We start from the raw sequence: 26,563 nt of genomic DNA, 5'->3' as shown, positions 1-26,563 counted from the left end.
GGTAGACAAACCCCAGGGCAGGAGGGAGTTCTGTGGGCTCTGGGAGTGCACTGCATTTGGGGGTGTTCAAAAGAGAGAGATGAGGGGAAACCGCTTTTCAAAGGGAAGTAGACACTTGCTGATGTTCTAGTTAGTTCATCGGTTAGAGACCCCAAACCAGATCCATCAGGGTTACCATGTGAGCCCCACGATGGGCCATTTTGCAGTTACTTGGATTATTTCAGCTATGTTTATCCTTAACATCACACACTTGATGAAGTTCATGAGCACATTGTGACCTATGACTTTTCCTGTGACCTCTTGGGGCTAAACTTAAGCACAAAAATTCTGCCCTCTCCTCAGGATGTTTAAACATTAGTGATCGGATCCTGTTATGGACTGAATTGTATCCCCTCACAAAGTCATATTATTGAAGCCCTAATCTCCAGAACCTCAGAATGTGACTGTATTTGGAGATAGGACCTTTAAAGAGGCAATTAGAATAAAATGAGGCTGACTGTGGAAAACAGCATGGAGGTTCCTTAGAAAACTAAAAAAAGAAAAGATGAAAACTCTAATTTGAAAAGACTCATGCACCCCAATGTTCACAGCAACCCTATGTACAATAGCCAAGACATGGAAGCAACCTAAATATCCATCAACAGAGGAATGGATAAAGAAGATGTGGCACATATATATAATGGAGTATTACTCGGCCATAAAAAAGAATGATATAATGCCATTTGCAGCAACATGGATGGACCTAAAGATGATCACACTTAGTGAAGTTAGTCAGTCAGAGAAAGACAAATAGTGTATGATATCACTTACACGGAATCTAAAAAAAAATACGAATCTATATACAAAACATACAGACTCACAGACAGAAAGCAAACTTGTGGTTACAAAAAGAATGTGAGGGGACGGATAAATTAGGAGTATGGAATTGACAGATATAAACTATTATACATCAAATAGACAAGCAACAGGATTTACGGTATGGCACAGGGAACTATATTCAGTATTTTGTAATAACTTATCATGGAAAATGAATCTGACCAAAAAAATGTAACCAAATCACTTTGCTGAACACCTGAAATGAACACCATACTGTAAATCACTATACTTCAATTTAAAAAAAAAGAATAGTAATGCACACACAAAATAAAATGAGACTGCTTGTATGTGCTCTAGTCCAATCTGGCTTGTGTCCTTCTAAGAGGAGGAGAATAGGACACACAGAGAGATCTGGGATGCTCACACAGGGAAATGGCCATGTGAGGACACAGCAAGCCACAGAGAGAGGCCTCAGAAGGAAACAAACTGTCTTCACCTTGGCCTTGGCCTTCCAGCCCCCAGAACTGTGATACTTTGTTATGGCAGCCAAGCAGACTAAGATAGGTCCTTTAGATTTGGGGGGTGGGGGGTGGGGGTCGTGGGAACTCTGTGATGGTCCACGGGTGGGAAGGGTCTGTGTGGGAAATGGCCCACCAGTCGCTCTGGGGACCGGCTGCAGGCCCCGACTCCGCACCACCCAGCCTGCCTGCTGACCTCTCTCTTCAGGACACACTATTCCCTGATGTGGGTGGGACTCGTGCCCTGGTGTCAGAGTTGGAGAGAAAATAGAATCGAGATGTGGGTTAGCAGTAGGATGGGGAAGGAAGAAAAAAGCAAATTCATTTATAGTCTGTGGAGAGCCAACCAAGGATCCCGGTGGGAAACAGGGCCGGGCAGAAGGCTCCGCTTTCCTAAATAGAACTCTGTTTTGACACTCTCCCTGCAGCTGTTCCACCCCACGCTTGTCTGTCTCGCCAAGGGCGCCGGTAAAAAGCAGCAGGACTTTAGCCTCTCACGGCGCCATCTGGTGGCGCGCAGGGAGAGGTACAGTGGTTCTTGTGCCCACAGCCCGGTCTCCCGACAACCAGAGAAATGCTTTCTGTTCTTTAAGAGTAATAGAGGGGTGGGAAGCAGCCTCGGGGCGCAGGGAGATCAGCTCGGTGCTTTGCGGCTGCCTGGACGGGTGGGATAGGGAGGGTGGGAGGGAGATGAAAGAGGGAGGGGATATGGGGACATATGTATATGTATGACTGATTCACTTTGTTATAGATCAGAAACTAACACACCATGGTAAAGCAATTATACTCCAATAAAGATGTTAAAAAAAAAATAAAAGAGTAATAGAGGGGTGGATACAAAGACTCTAGGGAAGAAAGGGATGATGCAAAGAGCCCTGGACTGGAGTGAAAAATGGACTCTGGCTTTGAATCTTATTAGTTGCACAATCTTGGGCACGTTGATGAATCTCTTTGTGCCTCAGTTTCTTCATGTAAAAAATATGGGTGACTAATACCAACAGGATTTTGTAAGGATTCATTGTGATAAAGCCCCCCAGAACAGGAAGGTGGTGCCTCCGTGAATGCTTCTTCCCTCCTTTTCTTCATTCCTCCTTGTATTCTGTACCCCCTCCCCGCCCCGACACGATTTTGTAAATAATCAAAAGTTATTACTGCTGCAGGCACGGCCTTTTTAAGTTTAGCGGAGGGGTTGAGGGAACGGGGTCTGGAAGAACCTGAAACTGTGTGTTGGGAGAGCAGCAGGGAGCGGGTCCCGGGAGTCCCAGCTGGGACTGGGAGACCCCTAGGCTCTGCCCTCACAGGAATCAGAGTAGCTCAGACCTGTCCTTAGACCCGACCTTGACTTCTTGTTTCGGAAGAGGATCCTGCCTACCTGTGGTAAGGGACAGGAGGTGGCAGGCTCCCATCACCTCAGGCATCCAGGCACTGGTGATTGTTCTGCATTATTTCTTTTTGAGATCTCCTCCAGGCCTAGGGATATTATAAATCCGTGAACTAAAGTGACATTGACAAGAACATCAGTCAAAAGCACCAATTGTCTAAACATGCAGTGCAAAACAGGCTAACAGCTTGCATATACAGAACATTTGCAATGTGAGTTAAAAAGTGAGAGGGAAGAGAAAGAGGGGCGCTGCGTGCTGAGAAAGGGTTCCAACGTATTAAAGGTAACTAAACTATTTCCCCCGCACATTAAAAAAATAATAATAAGTAAACCTGATGGTACCTCTCCTGCCAGCACTGGGATATAGGGCATGGGTTTATATATGGCAGCTCTTGCAGATGCCCCGTTCTTTCCTGGAGGCTCCCTTTGCCTTCTCTAACACACTAGCCTTGCAATACATAATTCAACCGGACAAGGGTCCCAACCAGAGACCTGGAAAATATTCATCGCACATGAAAGGAGATTCAGGGACAGGCTCTTAAGCCCTCTTGGGGCCCTAGAGTCTTAAGATCAATGGCTTTGAGCCTCTTGGGTGTTCTGGGCTCCTACCTCTTGCCATATCCAATGCACACACAGGTACCTCGAACTGAGCCCCCTCCTTTTTTTTTTTTTTTTTGCGGTACGCGGGCCTCTCACTGTTGTGGCCTCTCCCGTTGCGGAGCACAGGCTCCAGACGCACAGGCTCAGCGGCCATGGCTCACGGGCCCAGCCGCTCCGCGGCATGTGGGATCTTCCCGGACCGGGGCACGAACCCGCGTCCCCTGCATTGGCAGGCGGACTCTCAACCACTGCATCACCAGGGAAGCCCAAGCCCCCTCCTTTTATCCAGTTCCTCGCTCAGTAAATTGCACTAATGATTTCAATTAAAATCATGAATCTACCTGGTTGCTCAAGTCAGAAACCAGAAATGCGAGAGTCCTTAACTCCTGCCTTCCTGCTGCCTCACCCCTGTATCAGACATATTAGCACACCGTGCCTGACGCCTTGACCTTGTGTCTCTCCTGAATCCTCTGCCACATGCTCTACCTAGGTTCCACTGTGGTTGGCCGACTCCCTGTGGGGTATCTGTAAGCTGCCATCTGAGGACCCCCAGCCATACTGCTGGTGTCCCTGGCTCCTGTCTGAAGTGCCACATGGCAGGGTTTGGGGTGAGGTCAGGCCAAATGATGCAAACCAGAAGGCTGAGTCATTAACCTGTGACAAGGGTGTGCCAGTGACTTTGGGGGTGACAAATTACCCCAAAGTTCAGGGGCTTAAAACAATCATTTAATTAGGCTCGTGGATTATGTGGGTCCGTAGGGCACCATAGGACTGGCCTGTCTCTGTTCCTTGACGTCTGAAGCCGGAGCTGGTGACTCACGGCTATGAGTGAACCGATGCTCGTGCGATAGAATCATCCGAAAGCATCTTCACTCCCAGGGCCGGCAGTGCGTGCTGGCTGTTGACAGGGTCTGTGGTTGGAGCTATGAAGCAGAGCCCCTTCACCTGGGCTCTCTGTGTGGCCTGGGCTTCATCCCAGCACAGTGACTCCTTACAGGACAGCCAAGGACTCCAAGCACAGGTGCTCCAGTGAGCAAGGCAGAACCCGCATGGCTTTTTAGGACCTAGCCTTGGAATTCCTACAGCATCACTTCTGCTGTGTTCTCAGGCCGGTCCAGATTCACGATAGAGGATACAGTTCCCATCTCACGATGGGAGAAATTTGCAGATGTGTTTTAATGGGAGAATTTGAAGATATGTTTTAAAACTGCCACGGGGGAAACTTTGACCAGTGAGAGATGGGAGATAGAAGCAGTATTCTCCTTCCTCTCTCCAGTGGACTGTTCTAAGGTGCAGTTACTCCAGCACCCCATCCAAAGATATCCTGGGTGGCTGGCTGGGTGCCTGTTCAGTGACTAGCTGTGTCTCATCACAGCTTATCTGGAGCAGTGGTCTGGGTGGAAACGCACTGCTTCCAGTCATTCTGCCTTACTTCCCTTTCCCTCACTCTTGCTGTCCTGGCACTGGGCCGTCCAAGTAAAGCATCAGCATTTAAGCCTTGCCTCGGGCTTTGCTGCTTTCAAGAGCATGGGCTAAGATACTCACCACAATCTGTCACCCAATCCCACTGATTTATTCTTTTAAGTATCTTTCTTATCCATTCACTTTTCTCCATTCACACTGACATTCCCCAAGGCTGGGCCACATGTTCTCTTGCCCAGACCACAGTAGATCTTCTCAACAGATCGCTTTAGATCTGCACTAATAGTTCTCCCCCATCAGTCCACACCGAAGTCAGAGTGATCTTTTTGAAACAAATCTCATTGCCAAACCTCCCAGCCTAAAACCCCTGCATGGTTCCTGATCCTCATTCTAAAATAGGGCTTTTCCTCTGCAGCATCGTTGACATCTTGAGTGGGAGAATTCTTTGCTGTGGGGCTGCCCTGTGCAGTGTAGGACATTTAGCAGCATCCCTGGTCTCTACTCACCAGATGCCAGTAGCAGCCTACTCCCAGTTGTGACAAGTAAAAAGGCCCCTGGAGGGGAGGGAGGCAAAATCGTCTCGGTCGAGAAGCTCTGGTCTCAAGTAAGCATTCCTGCCATCGCCCTGCGTGGACTGGCCCTGGCTCACCAGATGCCACCCTCTCCCAGGTCTTTATGTAACAGCCAAGGCTAGACTTCTCTCAGCATCCTCTGAACCATGCCAGGGCCTTTCCCTATTCAGGCCTTTTTACTGCTGTTCCTCAGCCTGGAACATTCCCTTTTGTCCTGCCTATCCACCCTCGACACACACACCTGCACAGCACTCATCTGGCTCACCCTTTATTATCAGTCCTCAGCTAAAACATCACTTTTGTGAAGGCTCCTCTGGCCTCCCAGACTAGGTTAGTCCGCTGATGCATGCTCCTATGGCATCAAAGACTACGCACTTAACAACATTCATCACAGTGATGGTGAATTAATTAGCCTTGGGAAGCCCTGTTAATGCTTGTCCTCAAGCCTCTGTAAACTCCACCAGAGCGTGATGCTGTCATCTTGCTCAGCCCCGTATCTCAGTACTTAGCAAAGAGCTTGGCGGGTGTTAGGTGCTCAACGCATTTGGGAATGAATGAATGAACGGACAAATACTACTTATGTGTATTCTTTTTTTTTAAATTTATTTATTATTTATTTTTGGCTGTGTTGGGTCTTCGTTTCTGTGCGAGGGCTTTCTCTAGCTGCAGCAAGCGGGGGCCACTCTTCATCGCAATGCGCGGGCCTCTCACTATCGAGTGGCTGCAGAGCACAGGCTCCAGACGCGCAGGCTCAGTAGTTGTGACACGGGCCTAGTTGCTCCGCGGCATGTGGGATCTTCCCAGACCAGGGCTCGAACCCGTGTCCCCTGCATCGGCAGGCGGACTCTCAACCACTGCGCCACCAGGCAAACCCACGTGTATTCTTGAGAATCTACACATTCCTTCCTTTCCTTGCTTTAGATTTTCCTCTGTCGCTATGAAGCGGGGCTCTCACTGCATGGGTGGGTGAAAGCCCCGTTCTCTGATGTTTTATCAGCCAGACTCTCTGCCTGATCCTGAGAATCCTTCCAGACCCTGCTCGGCTCTTTGACCTGCTCCTCTACAAAGAATTTATGTAAAGTACTTTGCAGAGTACTTTAAAATTTTACTAAACTATTCTAGAAGCCAGAGGTACATTGAAGGATCAAAGTCCAAGATGTGGTATTTGATTCCTCATAATATTTACCAAAAGATGCAATCTCCTCTCTTGGCTGCTTGTCCACCAAATGGGACTTCTTTTGTCTTTTCTCACCTCTCATTACTGACTACCTCCTGCAGGGATGCCAAATGTGACGTGTTGCGTCCTGTTTTGGACCGTTTCTCAATGGAATGTAAGCCTTTAGGGCAGAGTCTGTGTTTGGCTTGTGTCTAGTTTTGAGTGGGTCAGGGCTAAGGGTTAAATTCTGGTCATTTTACATTTAAGCACCAGTGGGGTTTTTGTTGTTGTTGTTGTTGTTGCGGTATGCGGGCCTCTCACTGTTGTGGCCTCTCCCGATGTGGAGCACAGGCTCCAGACGCGCAGGCTCAGCGGCCATGGCTCACGGGTCCAGCCGCTCCGCGGCATGTGGGATCTTCCCAGACCGGGGCACGAACCCGCATCCCCTGCATTGGCAGGCGGACTCTCAACCACTGCGCCACCAGGGAAGCCCGCACCAGTGGGTTTTGTTCCTATCACAAGCTCTTGCTGGCAAGTGTCAATATGTTGATTTCTGAAAACCTGACATTTTTAGGGCATCCTTTAGAAATGATTCTGGCAAACAGTTTCTGTTAACTGACTTGTTCCAGTTTTGCTGATGTGCATTCTCAGGGCATCTGGAAAGCTGGAGGAGGAAGTTTAACTGAGCCGGGAGGCTGGCCCATGGTGACGCGCCAGCTTCCTCCCAAGGTTGCTGAATCCCTCATTTCTGGTAACCCTGGGATTTACTCCCCCTAGTGGTTTGACGAAATATAACTTCTCTCGATGGAAAGGACAAAGTTTCAGCTACGACTCCCAGCTCTGAATGTGTGTCGGCTCAGAATCTTCTGAAGGCAAATCAGGGATGAGAAGAGATGATAAGCCGATGGATCCTCTGAGAAGAAGATGGGAAATCAGCTCATGGAGGTGGGAGACGCAGAGGGAGGAGGAAGCTGTTTTGTCTAAAATTCTGGTCCCAGAAACTGCCAGAGACCGAAATCCTGAGGATGCTTTGCTAACGAAGTCCCAGAAACAAAGGCAAGAACCAAACACAATCTAAGGTAAAGCAAGAGGGATAAACAAGAAGAAAGAAAGGAAGAGAAAAGGAAAGTGAAAACCAGGCATCCAATCTTTGAAATTCCTTATCCTCTTGCTAAAGTAGCAGAACAAAGCAGTCAGAGGCCTTCATGCCTAGGTTCGTGTCCCGCTAGGGTTTTCCTGTTTGGGGGTGATCCACTAGTATGTGGGACCCTGTGGCAGCTGACTACCGTGAGAGGTGTCTTTCTCTTCCATTAGAGAGATAATATCCTGTTAACCTCAGAGTCTCTTCTTTCCAGTTTAAAAGTAGCAACCCCATGCTTGTGGCCATCTGACTGCATGGGGATGGCTGGTGAATACAGACAAAACACAAGATCTGGATTATCTACAAAATACAAGCATACCGCTCACCCATCACTCCTAAACAATTATAGACACAGGCTTTAGGGATATTAACTCGGGGACAGGCTTGTGAATTGGACGTGGCCAGTTACCCAGAAATATGTATACTATATATATGTATGTAGGTATGTGTATATATATATATATATGTATATACAGATATATTCTTGTTCAGATTCTTTTCCATTATAGGTTATTACAAGGTATTGAATATAGTTCCCTGTGCTATACAGTAGGTCCTTGTCATTTATCTATTTTATATATAGTAGTGTGTGTCTGTTAATCCCAAGCTCCTAATTTATTTTGTTATATTTCTTCTTCTGCAGGACCTGACTGGACCTTCGATCTGATAGATGGGTGTCTGGTGAGTCATGTTGGCCCAGGCTGGGCTGTGAGGCAATTACCATGGTTTGGCGTGTCAGCCCCGTGGCGGATTTAGTGCCACATTTCAAAGGCCGAGCTGCTTTTAACTGTTTGCTCTTAATCTGCGACCTTTTGTGTTTTCTCATCAAGAGCGGGAATAGCTGCCCTTTCCTTTGCTTTAACAAGCCCCAGAGAGACAGGAGGGGAAGCCACAGTCCCCCACTTTTTTCTGAAGTAGCCCAATCACACTGCACCCTCTGCATGCTAGATTTCTGTCCCGCCTACATAGGATGGGATGCCTAGTGAAGGAACCAGGCAACGCACGAGAGACGAACTAACATTTACGCCTTAAGGACAAGCCAAAGAGAAACGTCGTGTTTTAGTTCAGAGAAGGCGAGCTCTCTTCCTTTCGTGTGTAGAAATCTCAGTACGTTTTCGGAGGCAGTAGCTGGCCGTGCTGATGTCACAAAATCCAAGAGATTTCTCAGTTAAATTCGTGTCTATTTCAAAAGCGCCTTTGGTGATTCTAAAGTGAGAACTGCCAAGTCTCGATGGACATCAAAACCAGTTAGCGGGCAAGTACTGGGGGACCTGAGGAGGAATTAGCTGAGACACCGGCTCCAGCCAGACTGCTCTCTGCTGAGAACTCGGAGCACCGCTTCTCCCCCACCTCAGCCTCGATTTCTCTCCTGTGTCTGTCTTTTCCTCCTTCCTCCACCCAGGCACCCCCTCAAAGTCCTGCCGTGGAAATCTCCCTCCATTTCTCCCGGGCTGCACCCTGAGGCCCCCACGATCCCGTTCCTCCCACCCTCACCTCTTCCCCCCTGCCACTGCAGAAACTTCCATACCCTTTCCTCTTCCTTCCCGGGCTCCAAGGACACCCACTTTGGCTTCCACCAGCTGGTTCATTCCCCCAACCGCACCCCAAGATGGTGTGTGTTCGTTCCTCTTTGGGAAGCAGTGAGATGGAGTGACTAGACCAGCTTCCCAAAGCTCTCTGGGTCTCAGTGTCCTTACCTGTAAAATGAGAATAATTTACAACTTTAGAGCAGTGTTGTGTGAGTTGTATGAGCCTGTGGATGCTTAACCAACATGAAACTGATGTTCAAAAACGGATCCTGAATGAGGCCTAGAAATCTGCGTGTTTATATCACCTCAGGTGATGGTGGCAGGTGGTGAGGACCACACTGAGAAACACTGGTTAAGACGGTGGTTCTCTACCTTGGCTGTGCACTAGAATCATCCGGGGAGTTTTTAAAAAGTTCAGGTGCCTGGGTAGAACCTGAGATCAATTAAGTCAGAATTGCTTTTGGTGGGGAAAGCTAAGCGCCAGTATTTTTAATGACCCCCAGGTGATTCCAGTGTACAGCCAAAGTTAAGCACAAAGGCTTTGGGAGCAGCAGGGCTGGGCTGTACTGACCTTGGGCCAGTCACTAACCCCTGAGCCTCCGTTTCTCCATCTGAACAATGGGAATAAAACATGTGCTTCATTGTTGATTAGGCAGATTAGTTGAGACATTTCTGCATGGGGCCTGGCACAGTGCTCGAAACTTCCCTTCTGTTGAGTGGAATTGGGAGCTGGGGTGGTGGACATCAGAGCGCCCGTCAGACTGAGGCCCATCCAGGGTGTCTCAGCCCTCTGGGCCCAGGGTCCTCCTGCCTCCTGCTGCTGTGGTCCCAGCAAGTATATATGAATCCAGCTCTGAGCATGGCCCACAGGGAGCCTGGCTTCTCTCCATGGGGGCGGGCAGGGAGTTTTTGCCAACAGCCCTCTTTTAAAAGTGCTTCATTTCAAATACTATTCGGTTTAAAAAAATGTACTAATGATTAAACAGAAGAGGCAAATGAAGTGTTAGTTCCTCTCGTTGTTGCTCAAATGCCAATATGCAGCATGTTATCTCACTTATGGGTTACAATTTTCTTTACCGTGAAGCCACCTGAGAACATGGCCACCATTTATAATGTTATTTTTGTGAGAATATGTGCCTTGAGGTCCAAACATTCAGTTTACAAATCCCCTTTGGAGACATGAGGGTAGCGTGTGTGTGTGTGTGTGTGTGAATATATGTGTGTGTTAGTGTGTATGAGAATGTGAGTGTGTAGGAATGTGTGTGAATCTGTACAAGTGTGTTTATGTATGGGTGCACATGTGTGTGTGTGTGTGTGTGTGTAGGGCTGCGTGTGCGGGGGCTTGTCGACGAGAAGTTCTAATTCCCCTCCCCGGTCTCTAGATCCTGCTTTACGTTATCCTCTCCCAAGCCTTATGCACACTGAAGACAACTCAGGTTCAGACCTATTACTGTCCAGAGCCGTTCTGAAGCAATTCAAGTGCTCTCTTTCCATTCTTCTGGGAAATTATAACGGCATCCTGTGATCATCGCTGCTTTGTACCGGGCCCTTCCTGACAAATAGATCTTGTCTCTTCTGCGTTCACTAGGCCTGAGGGCATGGAGGGGGTGGCAGAGAGACCTCGTGGACGCCCTGCCATGTGCCACGTGCTGTGCTGTTTGCTTCCCGCATGTTATTTCATTGTCATCAGACGGACCCTGTGTGGTTGGTCCTATGATTTCCCTTTGAGAAAACAGGTCAGGGGATGTTTAGCGACTCGCCCACACCATACAGGGACGTGAGCCTAGATCACTAGCTCAAAGCTTGTGCTCTTCTCACTACACTACCCTGGGGACTGATCTTTAGCTTCCTCTCCTTTCTGCTCCCCTTTTGTCTCTGCCTTTGAGCCTGGATGGGACATTCCTGGTGTTGGATGACTGTCAGTTTCTGCCTGAGGCTTGGTGTAACCTACTGTAATCCTCTGCCCTGTGCCCTGCCCATCCCAGGGCAAAGGGCTCCCCAGTGTAGGAAATGCCTTAGCACTCTGTAGCTTGATTTCCACACCCAGGGTCACAGAGCAAAGTGCTCCAGCTTCTGAAGGGGGAGAAAATGTTCTGCAGGACTGCTGCAATTCCCTGAATTTTTGCAACATGTAGGCTGGGGCATAATTTCTCAAGTTTGGTTAATCTGAGCTTTGTTTAAACAATTGCTGCGTTGTTAAGGTGTTTTCAATTGGTCAGGGCTTCCAGCAAGAGAATGAAACAAACACCAGGCAGGTGGAAACCCTTTTCTGGGCTCGTTTTCAATCAGGAGTATTATGGTCCTTGATAATTGTGATCACTGATGGTTTCTGGGCATCCTCGGGCAGGCGGTGTGTTTTCTGTCTCTCTGCGGCCAGGCCTGTTGGCAGCAGAGACGTCTTGCCGTAGTGCCAGTGGAAACCAGGACAACAAGCTGTCGTTTTTTGGAGGGACAGGGGTGAAGTCAGGGAATAATTAAGGGGGATGCAGTTGGTCTGAGAGAACATGTCTATAGTTTTATATATATATATATATATATATATATATATATCTTTTCATCTATCAGCAAAATTATTCAGAAATGGGCTTCCCTGGTGGCGCAGTGGTTGAGAGTCCGCCTGCCGATGCAGGGGACACGGGTTCGTGCCCCGTTCCGGGAAGATCCCACATGCCACGGAGCGGCTGGGCCCGTGAGCCATGGCCGCTGAGCCTGCGCGTCCGGAGCCTGCGCTCCGCAACGGGAGAGGCCACAACAGTGAGAGGCCCGCGTACCGCAAAAAAAAAAAAAAAAAAAAAAGTTCTCAGCACAAGAAAAAAACTGTAATTATGTGAGGTGGTGGGTGTTAACCTAAACTTATTGTGGTGCTCATTTTGCAATATATACATATATCAAGTCATTATGTTGTACATCTGAAACGAAGACAATGCTATATGTGAATTATACCTCAACTAAAAAAATTTATGGTCACCACGATGATGGGAGAGTTGGGGTGACAGTGGGAGGAAGCCTGGCGGGGGGCTTAGGGCACTGTTGGAATATGCTGGACACGGGTTCAAATCCTAGATCTTCCATTTACTAGGGAATAAAGTTAGAATCGGCTTAAATTAGCATGTTAATCTCAGTGGGGTTAAATAAAATCTTCCATCGCCTCTCTTTTCCCATGGGAGGTAGGAAAGGTCTCATCAAGGCCTTGGAAAGCCAGGCAGGGGACTAAGGAGTCCAGACTTTGGAAGAGAAGGAGAGGGAATTGTTTTCGAATTGGCTGAGATGGGTTAGCAGCAGGTGCTGAGGCTGGAGGGCTAACCCCGCAGGCCGGAGCTCCAGGAGATCTGAAGCAGGTGGGGGAAGCTGTGCCCCATCCAGGTGAAGATCTTTGACTGACAGCCTGGACCCGCCTGCCTCTCTGATTCCTGTTCCGGAGCAAAGGTCACACAGCCGCTTGAGCCTCCTTTTTTTTTTCTCTCCTTTCTCTGCTCTGTTCGCCTTATAAGGAGGGTCAGCCTTGCCAAGTCGAAAGTGCCTCTGTTATCTTCCCCTCGATTTCTGCGAATAGTCCCGTGAACCAGAACTTTCCACATGAAAAATGGCCGGGAATTCGATCTTGCTGGCTGCTCTCGCCGTGCTCTCTGCCTGTCAGCAAAGTAAGCGTCCCGGGCTGTGTGTGTGTGTCTGTGTGTGTGTGTGTGTGTCTGTGTGTGTTGGGGGGTGCCGAGGGAGGGAGGGAGCGTTTTGGGATTTCTACTCACTTGCTGGTGGTCCGTGGGCTTTGCAGAGCACGCTGTGCTCAGGGTCATCGGTGCCCCCTTCCCTGGGGACAGGCAGAGATTTGGAATATTCCAGGGGTTAGTTCTTCCAGTGGGGATGAGGTGGGCCTTTGAGCCCAGAGATTCTGCATCACCTGTAGTTACAACCCACAGCCCAGTTCGAGTGAGCATTAGAAATGCGGTAACCTGGGGGAAGCGGGCTATAAATATTAAGCTGGAGTGTTCCAAAGGTAACATTGTACCTGCTTATAAATCATGGCTGTGATTTCTTGAACCCTGATCTTTAAATTACTGTGTGTTTCTTAAATAAGCTGGGTATGGCAGGTATGATTATCAGGTTAAAAAAAATCCTCCTGAAAAAATATGAGCTTCAGATTAAGTAGTTCATTCTAAATTTTAAAGTGCCTTCCCACTAGGATTATTCAGTATCCTGATTGCCTGGTTAAACAGAGGCTTCTTCTCCTCTGGGGTCACTTTTGCTCAATTCATGTTATCTTAGGCACATGCTTCCTTAACATGCAAAATGGGGAAAAGGGTCTGAGCCCTGGTGAGCAAGACTTCTTATCAAGAACAAGTATTTTCTTTTTGTTTTGCGGTACGCGGGCCTCTCACTGTTGTGGCCTCTCCCGTTGCGGAGCACAGGCTCCGGACGTGCAGGCTCAGCGGCCATGGCTCACGGACCCACCCGCTCCGCGGCACGTGGGATCTTCCCGGACCGGGGCACGAACCCGTGTCCCCTGCATCGGCAGGCGGACTCTCAACCACTGCGCCACCAGGGAAGCCCCAAGAACACGTATTTCTTTATTTTCCCAGTGTGCTTGTACCAGGAAACGGGGCAGAGAAGCGGACTTCTCAGCCCCAAGCACGGAGGCACCACGGTTTAGGACAGATAAAGAGTCTGCACGCACACTCAATGGCAGACTTGCTAGCCAGTCTGTTTTGTGAATTTATGAAAACATTATACCTTAAAACACATGTTTTGTGGTTTGATTTACCGTCTTTTCTGGAGTAAAGCAGGATGCTTATAGCCAACTAAAGCAGCACTTAGGTCTGAAACGCCTTGTGTTGACCCTCTACATGTAGGCAGTGTCCACCCCGTGTGTGCCCACGTCCTGGCCCTGCAGAGAGCACAGGGGCAGGTCCACGGATGCCCCAGGCTGGCATAGCCTCTGCCATCCCCGCAGAGAGGTTCTGTTTGCTGGTGGGTGCAAGGGATGGTGTGAATTGCAGTCTGAAGTTCAGGCAGCTGAGTTGGGAAAGGGAGACTGGGCCAGTGGTGGTTGGTGATAGACAGGGAAGAGAGAGAGAGGGAGGGAGTTGGCATTAAGAACCAGAATTTGCTGCTTTAGCGAAAGTCTGGTGTTTACAGAGGTGAGACGCCCTGTGCTATAGTAGAAGCAACTCAAGGCTTGAAAACAGACTTGTATCTTCTGGTCCAGCCACTTACAAGCTGGGTGCCCTTGGCCGGGAAAATCTGTCCTTCAGTGTCCTCATCAGAGAGGGTTAAACAGGACACTGGGTAGAAAGTGCCCACCATGGTGCCTGGCCCAGGGTTGGTGTTCAGCACAGTCACTTCCAGTCCTTGGCTGCTTCCCCACAGAGAAGCTTCTGGTGGATTGAGAGGCAGCCTTGCGGTGAAGAAGCCCAGCTGTGGCTGGGCTGAGAGTGAGGGGCAGGATGAGGGGTCTTGATTCACTTTCCCCAGCACACGTGTCCCCCTGGAGAGAGCAAAGGAAGAGGAAAGGCAGGCAGAGCAAAAGGAGCTTATTCTCAAGTAGGTTTTAATCAACTCATAAGAAGGGAAATAAAATGGAAGCTCTCCAGAAAACGTGGTGAAAGAGCCTTTCCACCCTCATGAGGTTGCCCCAGTGATAGCCACAGTCTCTCTGAGACCCCTGACCTGAGACTCCTTGGAAGTGGAGCTGATGCACCTGAGTCCTCCTTCCTGGGGCTGGAGGTGGGCGGGGTCATCGCTTTACTGAAGCTCATTCCTCACATTTGCTGCTGCTCCAGACAGATGCCGACCAGGTGCAATGAACAACCAGAAAAAGCCAGCCCTGCAAAGCTTTCACTTTATTCACCTTCATTTGGAAGCTCTAGGTTCTGGCACCATCGCCAATAGAAAAATCTAGGAGCACACATCTTTCATCGTTTCCGTTTTATCATGAAAACAAGAAGCCTTGCCTGGTGTGTTCTCTGAGGCTGTGGAGCACGTTAGAAGCCGTGGTAACAGCAGGGTCCAGAATGGCCAAGTCCCACTTTTCCCCTCCATAGATAGACCTCCTCTTTGGCTCCAGCTGAGGCCGTGAGCCATTGGCCTCTCCAGCTTTATGCTGCCTTGAAAAGACTTAGCCCAGGGTTGGAAACCATCAGTGCCTAATCCCACACTTATCTTCACTCTACTCTCCCAGACTTCAGTGATACGACTACAGTTTCAACAAGAAAGAGGCCAGTCCTAAGTGCTTACACACTTAGATGTTCAGCTGTAGCTTCTAAATCAGGACCAACACTTTATTTGCAGCAGAGGGGAATGAAGAGGAAGGAAAGTAGCCGGCTGTGAGAGGCTTACTCGACCCGGTTCAGTATTTACTGACTTCTTGTTGGAGGGGAGATACTACCGTGTTTCAGGAGGAAACACATGGCCCCTAATACTGTCACACAGCGAGAGACGGAAGCTGCAAACTTGGTTTCGAAAAGGAAATCATTTTTAAATTTTTATTTTAAAATTTTATTTTATAAAATTAAAATATTTTATTTTATTTTAAATTTATTTTATTTTATTTAAATTAATTTAATTTATTTTAAATGAAAATAAAATATTTTATTTTATTTTAAAAATTAAAAAATTTTAAAACATTAGCAAGTAGGAAATGGATATCAAGGTAGTAAAATAAGGGAAACTCCAGGAAACTGTGAGAAACTGAAACTGGAAGAAATAATCTGAAGGGAAATAATAGACCCCAGAAGTTAATTACGGGGTAAAAACGAGGGAGATAAGGACAGGAGGTGAGAACTATTTACAAAGGAGGAAGTGTGGGTCTGAAAGTGAGAGAGGATCACAGAACTGATGATCAGAGGCAGGTGATCCCAGGCATTGGGGTTTCGTAATCTAATGTATTTTCCATGCAGCAAATGAAGAAGAAAATCATAACCATTTCATAATAGGGAAGCTGAGTCCTGCAGGGAGCCGTCATCCCCAGGTTTTCTTGTGACCCACCCCTTCCTGCTCCTCATCTCCAGGCAACTACTGATCTGCTTTATGTCACTGTAGATTCACTTGCATTTCTGAGAATTTTATACAAATAAACTTATACAGTAATACTTTTTGGGGGGTCTTGCCTCTTTCATTTAGCATAATTTTTTGTATAAAACATTTAATTTATTGGTCTTTTGGGGGAATTTGACGCATCACCAGTGTATTACAACTGAGCCATTAATCTTGTAGCTTCATCAACATTAACTGGTTCGTTTTCATGACACTGCTGAGGAATCAGCTGTTTCTGCAGAGGTTCAAGAGAAAGGCCTTTTGAGAAGTGTGCAAGTTCCTTTTGTATATCTACGAAAGCGTTATTCACTCAGTTATCTTTTTCATCATTCACAATGTTTATCTTAAGATTAGTGGTAACTGGTTTTGCTCTATTTTTAACCTTAAAGCTTCTTTGGCTGGCTATGTGGAATACATTCCTGGACTTCTGCCCTCGGCCATTGTCAGACCTCCGATACCCCTCGTGCAGCTGCTCAAGTTCCAGGTGACACCAGCTGCACACACCTCATTCTGCATAATTATTCTGAGATTCACCCATGTTGTTTCATTTATTAATAGTTCATTCCTTTTTACTGTTGAATAGTATCCTGTTGTATGGACAAAGCACAAATTATGTATCCACTCACTTGTTGATAGACATTTGTGTTAGTCGGCGTTCTCCAGAGAAACAGAACCAATAGGATACACACACACACACACACACACACACACACACACACACACACACACACACACATACACACTCTCACATATCTATTTTAAGAAATTGGCTCATATAATAGTTGGGGCTGGTGAGTCTGACATTTGCAGGGTGGGTTGCAAGACTGGAAATTCCAACAAGAATTGATGTTGCAGTCTTGGGTCCAAAGGGAGGCAAAAATCTCTTCCTCTTTGGAAGACCTCAGACTTTTTCCTTAAGGCCTTCAACTGATTGGGTGAGGCCCACCCACAATATGGAGGGTCATCTGCTTTACTCAAAGTCTACTGATGTAAATGTTAATCACCTCTAAAAAATACCTTCACAGCAACATCTAGACTGGTGTTGGACCAAACAGCTGGGCACCATGGATAGCCTAGTTAACATATAATCTTAACCATCAGGGAGTTGTTCCTAATTTTTGGCTATTACAAATAAAGCTGTTGTAAACATTTGTGGACGGGTGTTTTTATGGACATATGATTTAATTTCTCATGGGAAAATTCTAGTTGTGGAATGACTGAATCATATGGTCAATGTATGTCTAACTAAAAAATTCCTTTCAAATGGTTTTCCAAAGCAGTTGTATCATTTTACATTTCCACCAGCAGTGTATGAGAATTCCAGTTGATTTTGTATCTTCACTTGTCTGTCTGTCTTTTCTAGTTGGTATGACCTGTCTTTTTAATTTTAGACATTTTAATAGGTATGTAGTGTATCTAACTGTGGTTTAAATTTGCATTTTACTAATGAATAATGATGTACCACATGTTTAATGTTCGTTCCTCTTTACTTGCAGGTTATTTCGCTTTGCAGGTAGGAAAGGCGAGATCAAAATACAAAGTTACACCCCCAGCAGTCTCTGGGTCACCGGAGTTTGAGAGAATATTTCATGCACAGTGAGTAATGCTTTTCCCTTCAGGGGTATGGATCTGCCACATACAGACAATTCCTAATTAGGGGAAAGATATGCAGAGAAGATATGCCATTATAACAAACCACTCTTCGTGGCCAAGACCCTTCTCATGATCCTTGAGGTTTGAAGTAGGCAGTGCATGGAGTTTCTACCCACCTATATTACAAATTCAGAGGGTACATTTACAGAAAAGGCTGGGATCTTAGGAAGGATTGCTATATGTCTCTAAGTGTGGCAGTTTGGTCCAAGAGCCTGGAAGGGGCTCCCTGAGAGTTCAGTAGCCTCATGTTGGAATAGTTATGCTATCAATTTTCTATCTGAAATCTTCTTCCTCTCCACTTCAAAACAGAGGTAGGTCAGTGTTATCCTCTGCCAATAACCCACTTCCTAAAATCAGAAACGTATAATAATGAGAAAGCTTTCTATTTCATGTGTAGTCATAGTTTTTTTTTTTTTTTTTTTTTAACATCTTGTGCTCCTTGACTTTTCAGATCCACACAGAATGTTCCACTATAAACACCATGAATTTGCCTGATGCAAGATGCTAGGGCTCCCTTTACATTTAATCCCCCCAGCCCGGTGCTTTTAAAAACATTGCACATATCACCATTTATACATTGCTTGGTTCTTTTGTTAATACTTTGGGATTTTTCATCTTTGTTCGTGAGTGAGGTTGGACTATAATTTTTCTGTTTTGTATGGTCCTTGCTCATTTTGGTATCAAGATTATATTAGCCTCACAGAATGAATTAGAGAATTATTTTCTCAGAGTTTTAATAAGATTGGAAGAGTGTGTTCCTTCAAAGTTGTTAGAATTTGCCTATAAAATGATCTAGACCAGATGTTTTTCTTGTGAAAAAAATTTAAACTATGAGATTTGATTTCTTTAAAGATTATGGAATTATTCAGGTTTTTTATTATGTCTTGAATTAGTTTGGATCAGACATGGCCCTTGAACTGTGAACATTGGTCTCTTGTCCATCTAATTGCTCCAAAGAGGATGGCATACACTGTTCCCTAGGCTTGAAAGTGTGATGAATACCACTGGTAGTACAAGAGATAATTTTAAGAGGTGCATAGACATGTTTAAACATTTTTTAAAATGTGCTAAGAATGTGTAACTTGAGCTCTACCCTGTTAACAAAATGTTGAGGGTATCATATATTACTGTTGACTAGAGGTACAATGTTGTACAACAGATCTCTAGAGCTTATTCATCTAACTTGGCTGAAACTTTATGCCCAAGGTATGATTTTATTTTATTTTTTTAATTAAAAATTTTGTTTATTTATTTATTTTGGGTTGCATTTGGTCTTTGTTGCTGTGCATGAGCTTTTTCTAGTTGTAGAGAGCAGGGGCTACTCTTCTTTGCAGTGTGTGGGCTTCTCATTGTAGTGGCTTCTCTTGTTGTGGAGCACGAGCTCTAGGTGCGAGGGCTTCCGTAGTTGTGGCACGTGGGCTCAGTAGTTGTGGCCTGCGGGCTCTAGAGTGCAGGCTCAGTAGTTGTGGCTCATGGGCTTAGTTGCTCCGCAGCATGTGGGATCTTCCCGGGCCAGGGCTCAAACCCATGTCCCCCTAGCATTGGCAGGCGGATTCTTTTTTTTTTTTTTTTTTGTGGTACGCAGGCCTCTCACTGCTGTGGCCTCTCTCGCTGCGGAGCAGGCTCCGGACGCGCAGGCCCAGCGGCCATGGCCCACGGGCCCGGGCGCTCCGCGGCATGCGGGATCCTCCCGGACCGGGGCACGAGCCCGTGTACCCCGCATTGGCAGGCGGACTCTCAACCACTGTGCCACCAGGGAAGCCCCGGCAGGCGGATTCTTAACCACTGGGCCACAAGGGAAGTCCCCCAAGGTATGATTTTACATAACATTGGACCACATGATGGGAAAGTCATTTCCACTGTCTTTGAATCTTTATGTTATATCAAGTGGAAAGTATTGATTTGGTGCTGGTATGTCCCACATCCCCCAATATTTATTTTTATCAGGGTAATACATGTATGTAGTCTGAAAATAAAGTGAGGTTACAAGCCTTATAACAACAAATAATTCTCCTTATCCCCCACCCATCCCCAGAGACAGCCATTGGCGCTCCTTTTGACTACTACTTTGGTATTTATTTCCATATTTCTAAATACTGTGTGTTCACTGCTATTTATTGACTCACAAATCTTAGACATTATCCGTTGACTTCCTTTTATGGCAGAAAACATTTCGTGCTCCTCTATTTCCTCTTTTCCTCACTTCATCCTTCCAGGAAAGTTATATCACTTTGTTGAGTTAAGTCAATGTTTATGTTGCTGTGATTAAGTAAATAATGTTCAAAGCTGAATCAAGCAGTATACTATGGTTACATTTCCTTCTTGTGTAGTTTTTTGTTTTACATGGGGTTAATAATTGCCTCTTTGTTTGTTTGCTTAGCTTCATCTCCGAATCTTCAGCAGAACTGAAAATTTCCTCTCAGTACATTTAAATACATTAAGTAAGCTAGTAATACCACTTGTTTTTTTTCTTGGAGTCATTTGTGCTTTAGTCTTCCATATTTCTTCTCCAATCTGGAGGTTGCACTTTAGATCTGTTACATAGCTGTCATCCCACAATTTCCTGTCATCATCCTAGGAATTTCCCTTATACCCTACTGATTTGGATCACCTGTTTCCTGGATTTCATATTATCCTATGTATTGGTTTTTCTCTCTCGTTTTGGTGGAGCACATCCTCCAGACACTTCCTGAGAGAAGGGGAATGGTAGGTCTTGACACTTCTGAATATGCCTTTATTTCTCTGTTAAAAATCCTTACCCTCAGAATTTCGAAAACATTGTTTTCATTATTATCTAATTTCCACTGCTGTTGTTGGTGTTCTGTGCTGTTCAGATGCTTTGTTTGGAAACTGTAGAAGCTTTAGGGTCTTCCCCTGATCCCTGGCCTGGGGTGTTACAGTGCTGTGCTTGCTCAGAGGCATTTTTCTTAACTATGCTGAACCCTAGAGGAGGTTTTTTCACAGCCTGAAAACTCATGCCCTTCTGTTCTAGAATATTTTAAAATATTGTTTACCCCTAAATTTTGTCTTCTTATTTTCTGTGTTCTTTCATTCTTTTTAAAAATATTTATTTATTTATTTGGCTGCACCGGATCTTAGTTGCAGCACGTGAGATCTTCGTTGTGGCCTGTAGGATCTTTTATTTATTTTATTTTATTTATTTATTTAAAAATATTTATTTATTTATTTATTTGGTTGTGCTGGGTCTTAGTTGCGGCAGGTGGGCTACTTAGTTGCAGCTTGCCAGCTCCTTAGTTGCAGCATTCGAACTTAGTTGCAGCATGTGTATGGGATCTAGTTCCCTGACCAGGGGTCGAACCAGGGCCCCCTGCACTGGGAGTGGGAGTCTTAACAACTGGACCACCAGGAAGTCCCTCATTCTTTTTTTTAAAATAAATTCATTTATTTATTTATTTTTGGCTGCATTTGGATCTTCGTTGCTGCGCACGGGCTTCCTCTAGTTGCGGTGAGTGAGGGCTACTGTTCATTGCGGTGCGTGGGCTTCTCATTGCGGTAGCTTCTCTTGTTGCGGAGCACGGGCCCTAGATGTGCGGGCTTCAGTAGCTGCAGCATGCAGGCTCAGTAGTTGTGGCACACGGGCTTTGTTGCTCTGTGGCATGTGGGATCTTCCCGGACCAGGGCTCAAACCCGTTTCAGGCAGATCCTAAACCACTAAGCCACCAGGGAAGCCCTGACCCTCATTCTTAAAATATATATTAGTCATAAGTTGACCTCCTGGACTGATCTTCAGTTTTCTTTCATCTTGAGTTTTTCATCTTCTTGGACTTTTGTTCTTTCAGGGAATTTCTTGAACTTCCAACTTTTTACTGATTTTTTAAAAAATTCAAATATGAACTTAATTCCTAAGAATTAATTTTTATCCTTTGATTGTTCTTTAGTTCTTCTTGTTGCTGCTGCTGTTATATCATTCCTTTCTCGTTTCATAGATGCAGTTTATTCTCTTCTATCTGAGGATTTTAATGATTTAAAAAAATCTTCCTTTATCATTTCTGTTTCTTCCAAGTTCCTTCTTATTTTTCTATTTTGGCCTTTGTCTTTAATTTTTATTTGTTATTCACCTGTTAAATATTTTTTGAGCACCTCTATGTATTAGGCACTGTTGGGAGATAGTAGTGAACAACTCCAACAAAGATCCTTGCCCTCTTGAAGTTTACCTTATAGCCAAGGAAGACAGAAAATACACAATAAGCAGATAATACCATAAGAAAATAAGATATTGTGTAAGAGGGTGGTGTTAAGCTATACAAGAAAAATAACAGCATTATATAGGGACGTGGGGGAGGGTTGCTAGGGGTGAGCTAGAGTGGGTTGCAGTTTAAACAGAGTGGTCAGTGTAGTCCCCACTGTGAAGGTGGCACTTGAACAAAGACTTGAAGCAGGTGAAGGAGTTAGCCATGTGGCCATGTAGGGAAGACGCTCTTGAGATAGAAGAAGTAGCCAATGCAAGGACTTTAAGTGGAAATGTGACTGGTGGGTTAGCAAAGAAGTTAGTGTAGCTGAGAGAGGAAGCTGGCAGAGAGTGGTAGGAGGGAAAGTCAGAAACGTAATGGATGACCAGACCAGGCAGGGCCTTGAAGGCCATTGTTGGGACTTTGGCTTTTTCTCTAAGTGAAATGCAAAGTCATTACAGGGTTTTAAGCAGAGGAGTAACATGATCTTGTATTTTAAAAGGATCACTTTGTCTGTTTTGCAGAGAATAGACTGTCTGGGCGCATTGGTAGAAGCAGAAAATACAGTTAGGAAGCTACTGCAAAAATTCGGGTGAGGGATGATGGCGACTTGAACCAGGAAGATAGCAGATGACATATGAGATATGACAGATTCTGTATATATTTTGAGGGTAGAGCCAATAGGATTTCAACAAATATGGAGTGTGAGAAGAGTCAGGAACGGCTTTCAGATTTTTGGCCTGAGCATCCTGAAGGATGGAATTGTGATTAACTGAGTCAGAGAGGGCTGCAGGAGGAGCAGTTTTGGGGGGAAGACCAGGAGATGGGACTTAACGCTACAGCTAAGGAGAGGCTTTAGACACTGTGCTCTACTAAGCTATTTGGATCGTTTGTTATTGCATCATAAACTGGCTAATACATTGTTGCTTACGCATCCAAGCAGAGATAGAGAGTAGACAGTTGGATATACCAATCTGCATTTTAGCAGGGAGATCTGAACTGGAAATATAAATTCAGGAGTCATTGGCACATGAAGAGGATTTAAAGCCAGGACACTGGATGACATCTTTAAGGGCGTGGGTATAGGTCAAAACGAGGAGAGGACCAAGGACTGAACCTAGAGCCCTCCAGCCTGATGAGGCCAAGAAAACAAGGGTCCAGCAAAGAGATCTGAGCCAAAGAGACCCTAGAGGCTTTACTCAAATGTCAGGTCATTCTCGACTGGCTATCTGTGCAATTTAAGAAAGAGGCACTAGGGAGAGAGCTGGGGGCTCTGTGTGCACAGACGGGGCTTACTGAGTAGGCAGCTTCACTGAAGGGTGATGGATCAGGAGGCAGCTTTCTTCTGGGGGGACCCCAGATGATGGCATCTGTAGGTCATCTTTATGGGACCGTTAACTTCCTCTAGGAAAAGAACCCTTAACTCCCCCATGAGGGAGGAGGGAGTGAAGGGTGAGGGAGGCGGGTGGGTATATTAGGCCTGCCTTCTAGTCGTCTGACAGGGTGGTGGGTGTAGGAAGGAAGCTTCTTCCGCTGTGCAGTACGTGGATTCGCACGATGATCAGTGCAGAATTTTACCCTCATGCTCCACTGTTCTTGGAGCCCCCAGAGATTGTCCGGTCCAGTTTCTCCAGACAATAATCCTCCCGTCTCCTCTGACGGAGGAGTAGGGTGGGGCTCGGAGGTGGGGCAGAACCACAGGCCTCCTTCTACAGTCTTTCAAGAATTCTTCTGTTTCAGCCTTTGGCCTCCAAGGGACCTGGGCCCCAGGTGCTGAGCCTCTTGGGTTCTGGGATAAGGATTGTCTCAGTCTTTCTTTTTATTTGCCGTGCCGCGTGGCTTGTGGGATCTTAGTTCCCCCACAAGGGACTGAACCCAGGCCCTCGCCAGTGACAGCGCGGAGTGCTAACCACTGCGCTGCCAGGGAATTCCTTGTCTCAGTCTTCACTGGTTCTTCCTCCTGCAGGCACGTAGCTTCAGCTTTCTGCACTCTGCCCGCTCAGCTCTCGTTCCCCTTGTGCTGGTTTTCCTTCAGAAATTGGCTACCATCTCTCTTCCACTGCTGTGTCTGCTCCCGTTCTCTCTGTTCTTGAAGACTTTCTATTTTTTATTCCTTTACTGGCATTTTAGTGAGGTTTCAGGAGGGAGAAGAAACAGACACGGGTTCAATCTGCCATGTTTAGCAGGAAGTCCTTGGGATGTGTCCTCGACACCATCTGGACACCTATTTCCCCCCATTCAGCAGAGGAAGGGTCTCTTGCTCAGAGTCTCCAGCAATCAATAGCATCTAATAAGAATCTGACAACTTTCTGTTTTCATGGCATTTATTTTTATACTTATCTTTTATTTAGAAAGTTATACTCTTACATCACTACCGCAAGTGGGAACAATTTCATTTTTCCGAATTTGTTTGAGTCAAAAAGAAGTTGATTCATAGAAAAATAATAAGAGGTATATGGAGAAGCTAAATTTTTTTTTTTTTTTTTTTTTTTTTTTGTGGTACGCGGGCCTCTCACTGTCGTGGCCTCTCCCGTTGCGGAGCACAGGCTCCGGACATGCAGGCCCAGCAGCCATGGCCCACGGGCCCAGCCGCTCCGCGGCATATGGGATCCTCCCAGACCGGGGCACGAACCCGTATCCCCTGCATCGGCAGGCGGACTCTCAACCACTGCGCCACCAGGGAGGCCCGAGAAGCTAAATTTTTGACAGTAATATATTAATGTTTGGAGTTTGGGAGATACCATACTATTCATACAAATGATCACAGGGGGAAATTCTGCATCTTCTCACTTTGTCTTTCATGTTCTGAGACTTTGTTGGGGAGTGTTGGCTTTCCAGCAGGCTAGATTCTTGGGTCACTTCTGGTTCTATGTTCGTTCACATAGTTTTCACAGATTTGATTTTCTTTCGAGTTACTGCTCTCTCCTTCCTTTTCTGCATCTGGACTCCTCTTGTCCTAGGAATAAAGCTGGACACCATTTCCAAATATTTCTCTTAAGTTGCTGTTTATAAGTATCCAAATCCAATTTCCGTGTTAAATGTGTTTTGTTTGATTAATCATGGCAGAACAGAGAGGGGTTAAAAAATAATAGCCAGTATTAGGGTGGGATGGGGGATTTGGAGCCATAAAATACCTTTAAGGTCACAGTATAGTTGTCCTGGGTTCTCTCTGAAGGGTGGATGGGAGTGGTCCTACTTCCTTCTCTGAATTTCTTCTTGGATATTCCAGGGCACTAGAAAAGTTCTTGTCTTAGGTTCGAAGGTTTATGATGAACTTGGCCAGATCAGAGAAGATTCATGGTTGGTGAAGCCATTTCGACTTTATCTGAGGTAGTTAGGGCAGGAGCCCCTGGGATAACCAGTTTATTCCAAAGCCTACTTGGCTACCTATTCTCTTTTTCAGGGAAGGCTCCCTTGAGCTCTGCAAATCCCCAAGAGGGATTGCACTTTCTTTTCTGGCTCTCCTGGACCAAAGCATTGAGTCCCTTCAGCCTCCCTTGAAGATCTTATGGCCTCATGAGTAACAGAAACGCTGCCTCTTCCCTTACTCTTTCTCCCGCTGCTTTGCCCTAAGCGTAGCCAAGAAGCCCGCTGTTATGACTAATTCTTTCTTTGAGCGGAATTTGACATCTCATAGCAACCATTTCAAGGTCCCTCTGACCACCCCTGAAGTACCTGTTTCCTGTCTGAGGGTCGCCTCAAGTTGGATACTTACTTGTCAAGCAGCGATGACTATTATGGAGCCCGCTTACCCGAGTTACTAGCCCAGGGCCCCTTCTCTAGAGGCCCCATTCACTTCCTCTTCCCTTCCTCCAGGGAGGGCATTAGAGGTGACTCTTTCTAGAGTTTTGCAGTCTTTTGCCAGAATACACTCTTTGAAATTATGAAAATAGCAGCTATAATTTCACGGAGGGCCATTTCTTCATGGTATTGCTAAGCTTAGAAAATTCTATCTAGTCTAATTTGAGCACCTTGATCCCTTTAGATTAAAGGCTTTTATAAATTTAAAAAGTAGATCCAAGTAATAAATTGATCTTGTTGTAATTTAAATATATTTCCTCTGATTCTATCCTCACCAGAAGAGAAGAATAGCTGCTGATGACCTCACTCTTTTTCATACACTTGAGGACCACTATTAAGTGTCTTTCATCTTCTGTATTTTGAGGCTAGGTAGCAGAAATTCAGCTTTTTTTTTCAATCATTAAAAAATTTGGTTGTTCTCTTTAGACTAAAATTTTTCATATTATTTCTAAACCTGGAGCCTAGAAATGTACATAGTATCCCAACAATGGTTCCATTAGTTCTGGGTGAGGTAGAAGAATTGCCTCTTACTTCTTTCTTGTATGTACTCTATTTGCTTAATGCTGAATTATTAAGTTCCTGTTCCAGAATTAACCTGCCACAAGGCACAAGTAAACCCAATCATCATGAATCTGAGAACTGTCTAGAAATGTTAGCCTTTTCTTACTCTACTAGAGTTCTTGTTTTTCTTCTTCCTTTTTTTTTTTTTGCCATTTACTAACTCCTTATAGTCACTTTGAATCCTGAAATTAAAA

The 26,563-nt window shown here is 45.8% G+C and overlaps 1 protein-coding gene and 1 pseudogene across 2 annotated transcripts in view; one reads left to right on the top strand and one right to left on the bottom strand.

Moving 5' to 3' along the window:
• Positions 1–12,718: 12,718 nt before the first annotated feature.
• Positions 12,719–26,563, top strand: part of MGST2 (microsomal glutathione S-transferase 2) — a gene marked incomplete at both ends in the record, with an annotated part of 31,131 nt that continues 17,286 nt past the window's right edge. The window contains 2 exon segments of the mRNA XM_079710099.1: positions 12,719–12,776; positions 17,661–17,760. Of these exon segments, the coding sequence (XP_079566225.1) occupies positions 12,719–12,776; positions 17,661–17,760 (158 nt within the window).
• On the bottom strand, positions 16,319–16,804 carry LOC307067632 (ribosomal biogenesis factor-like; annotated as a pseudogene). The gene is made up of 2 exons: positions 16,791–16,804; positions 16,319–16,658 (listed from the first exon to the last, which is right to left on the bottom strand). The product of its transcript is annotated as a ribosomal biogenesis factor-like (transcript).

Source organism: Hyperoodon ampullatus (genome assembly GCF_949752795.1).
Source record: "Hyperoodon ampullatus genome assembly, chromosome: 1".
Classification (NCBI taxonomy): domain Eukaryota; kingdom Metazoa; phylum Chordata; class Mammalia; order Artiodactyla; family Ziphiidae; genus Hyperoodon; species Hyperoodon ampullatus.
This window is presented reverse-complemented; position numbering and strand designations above follow the sequence as displayed.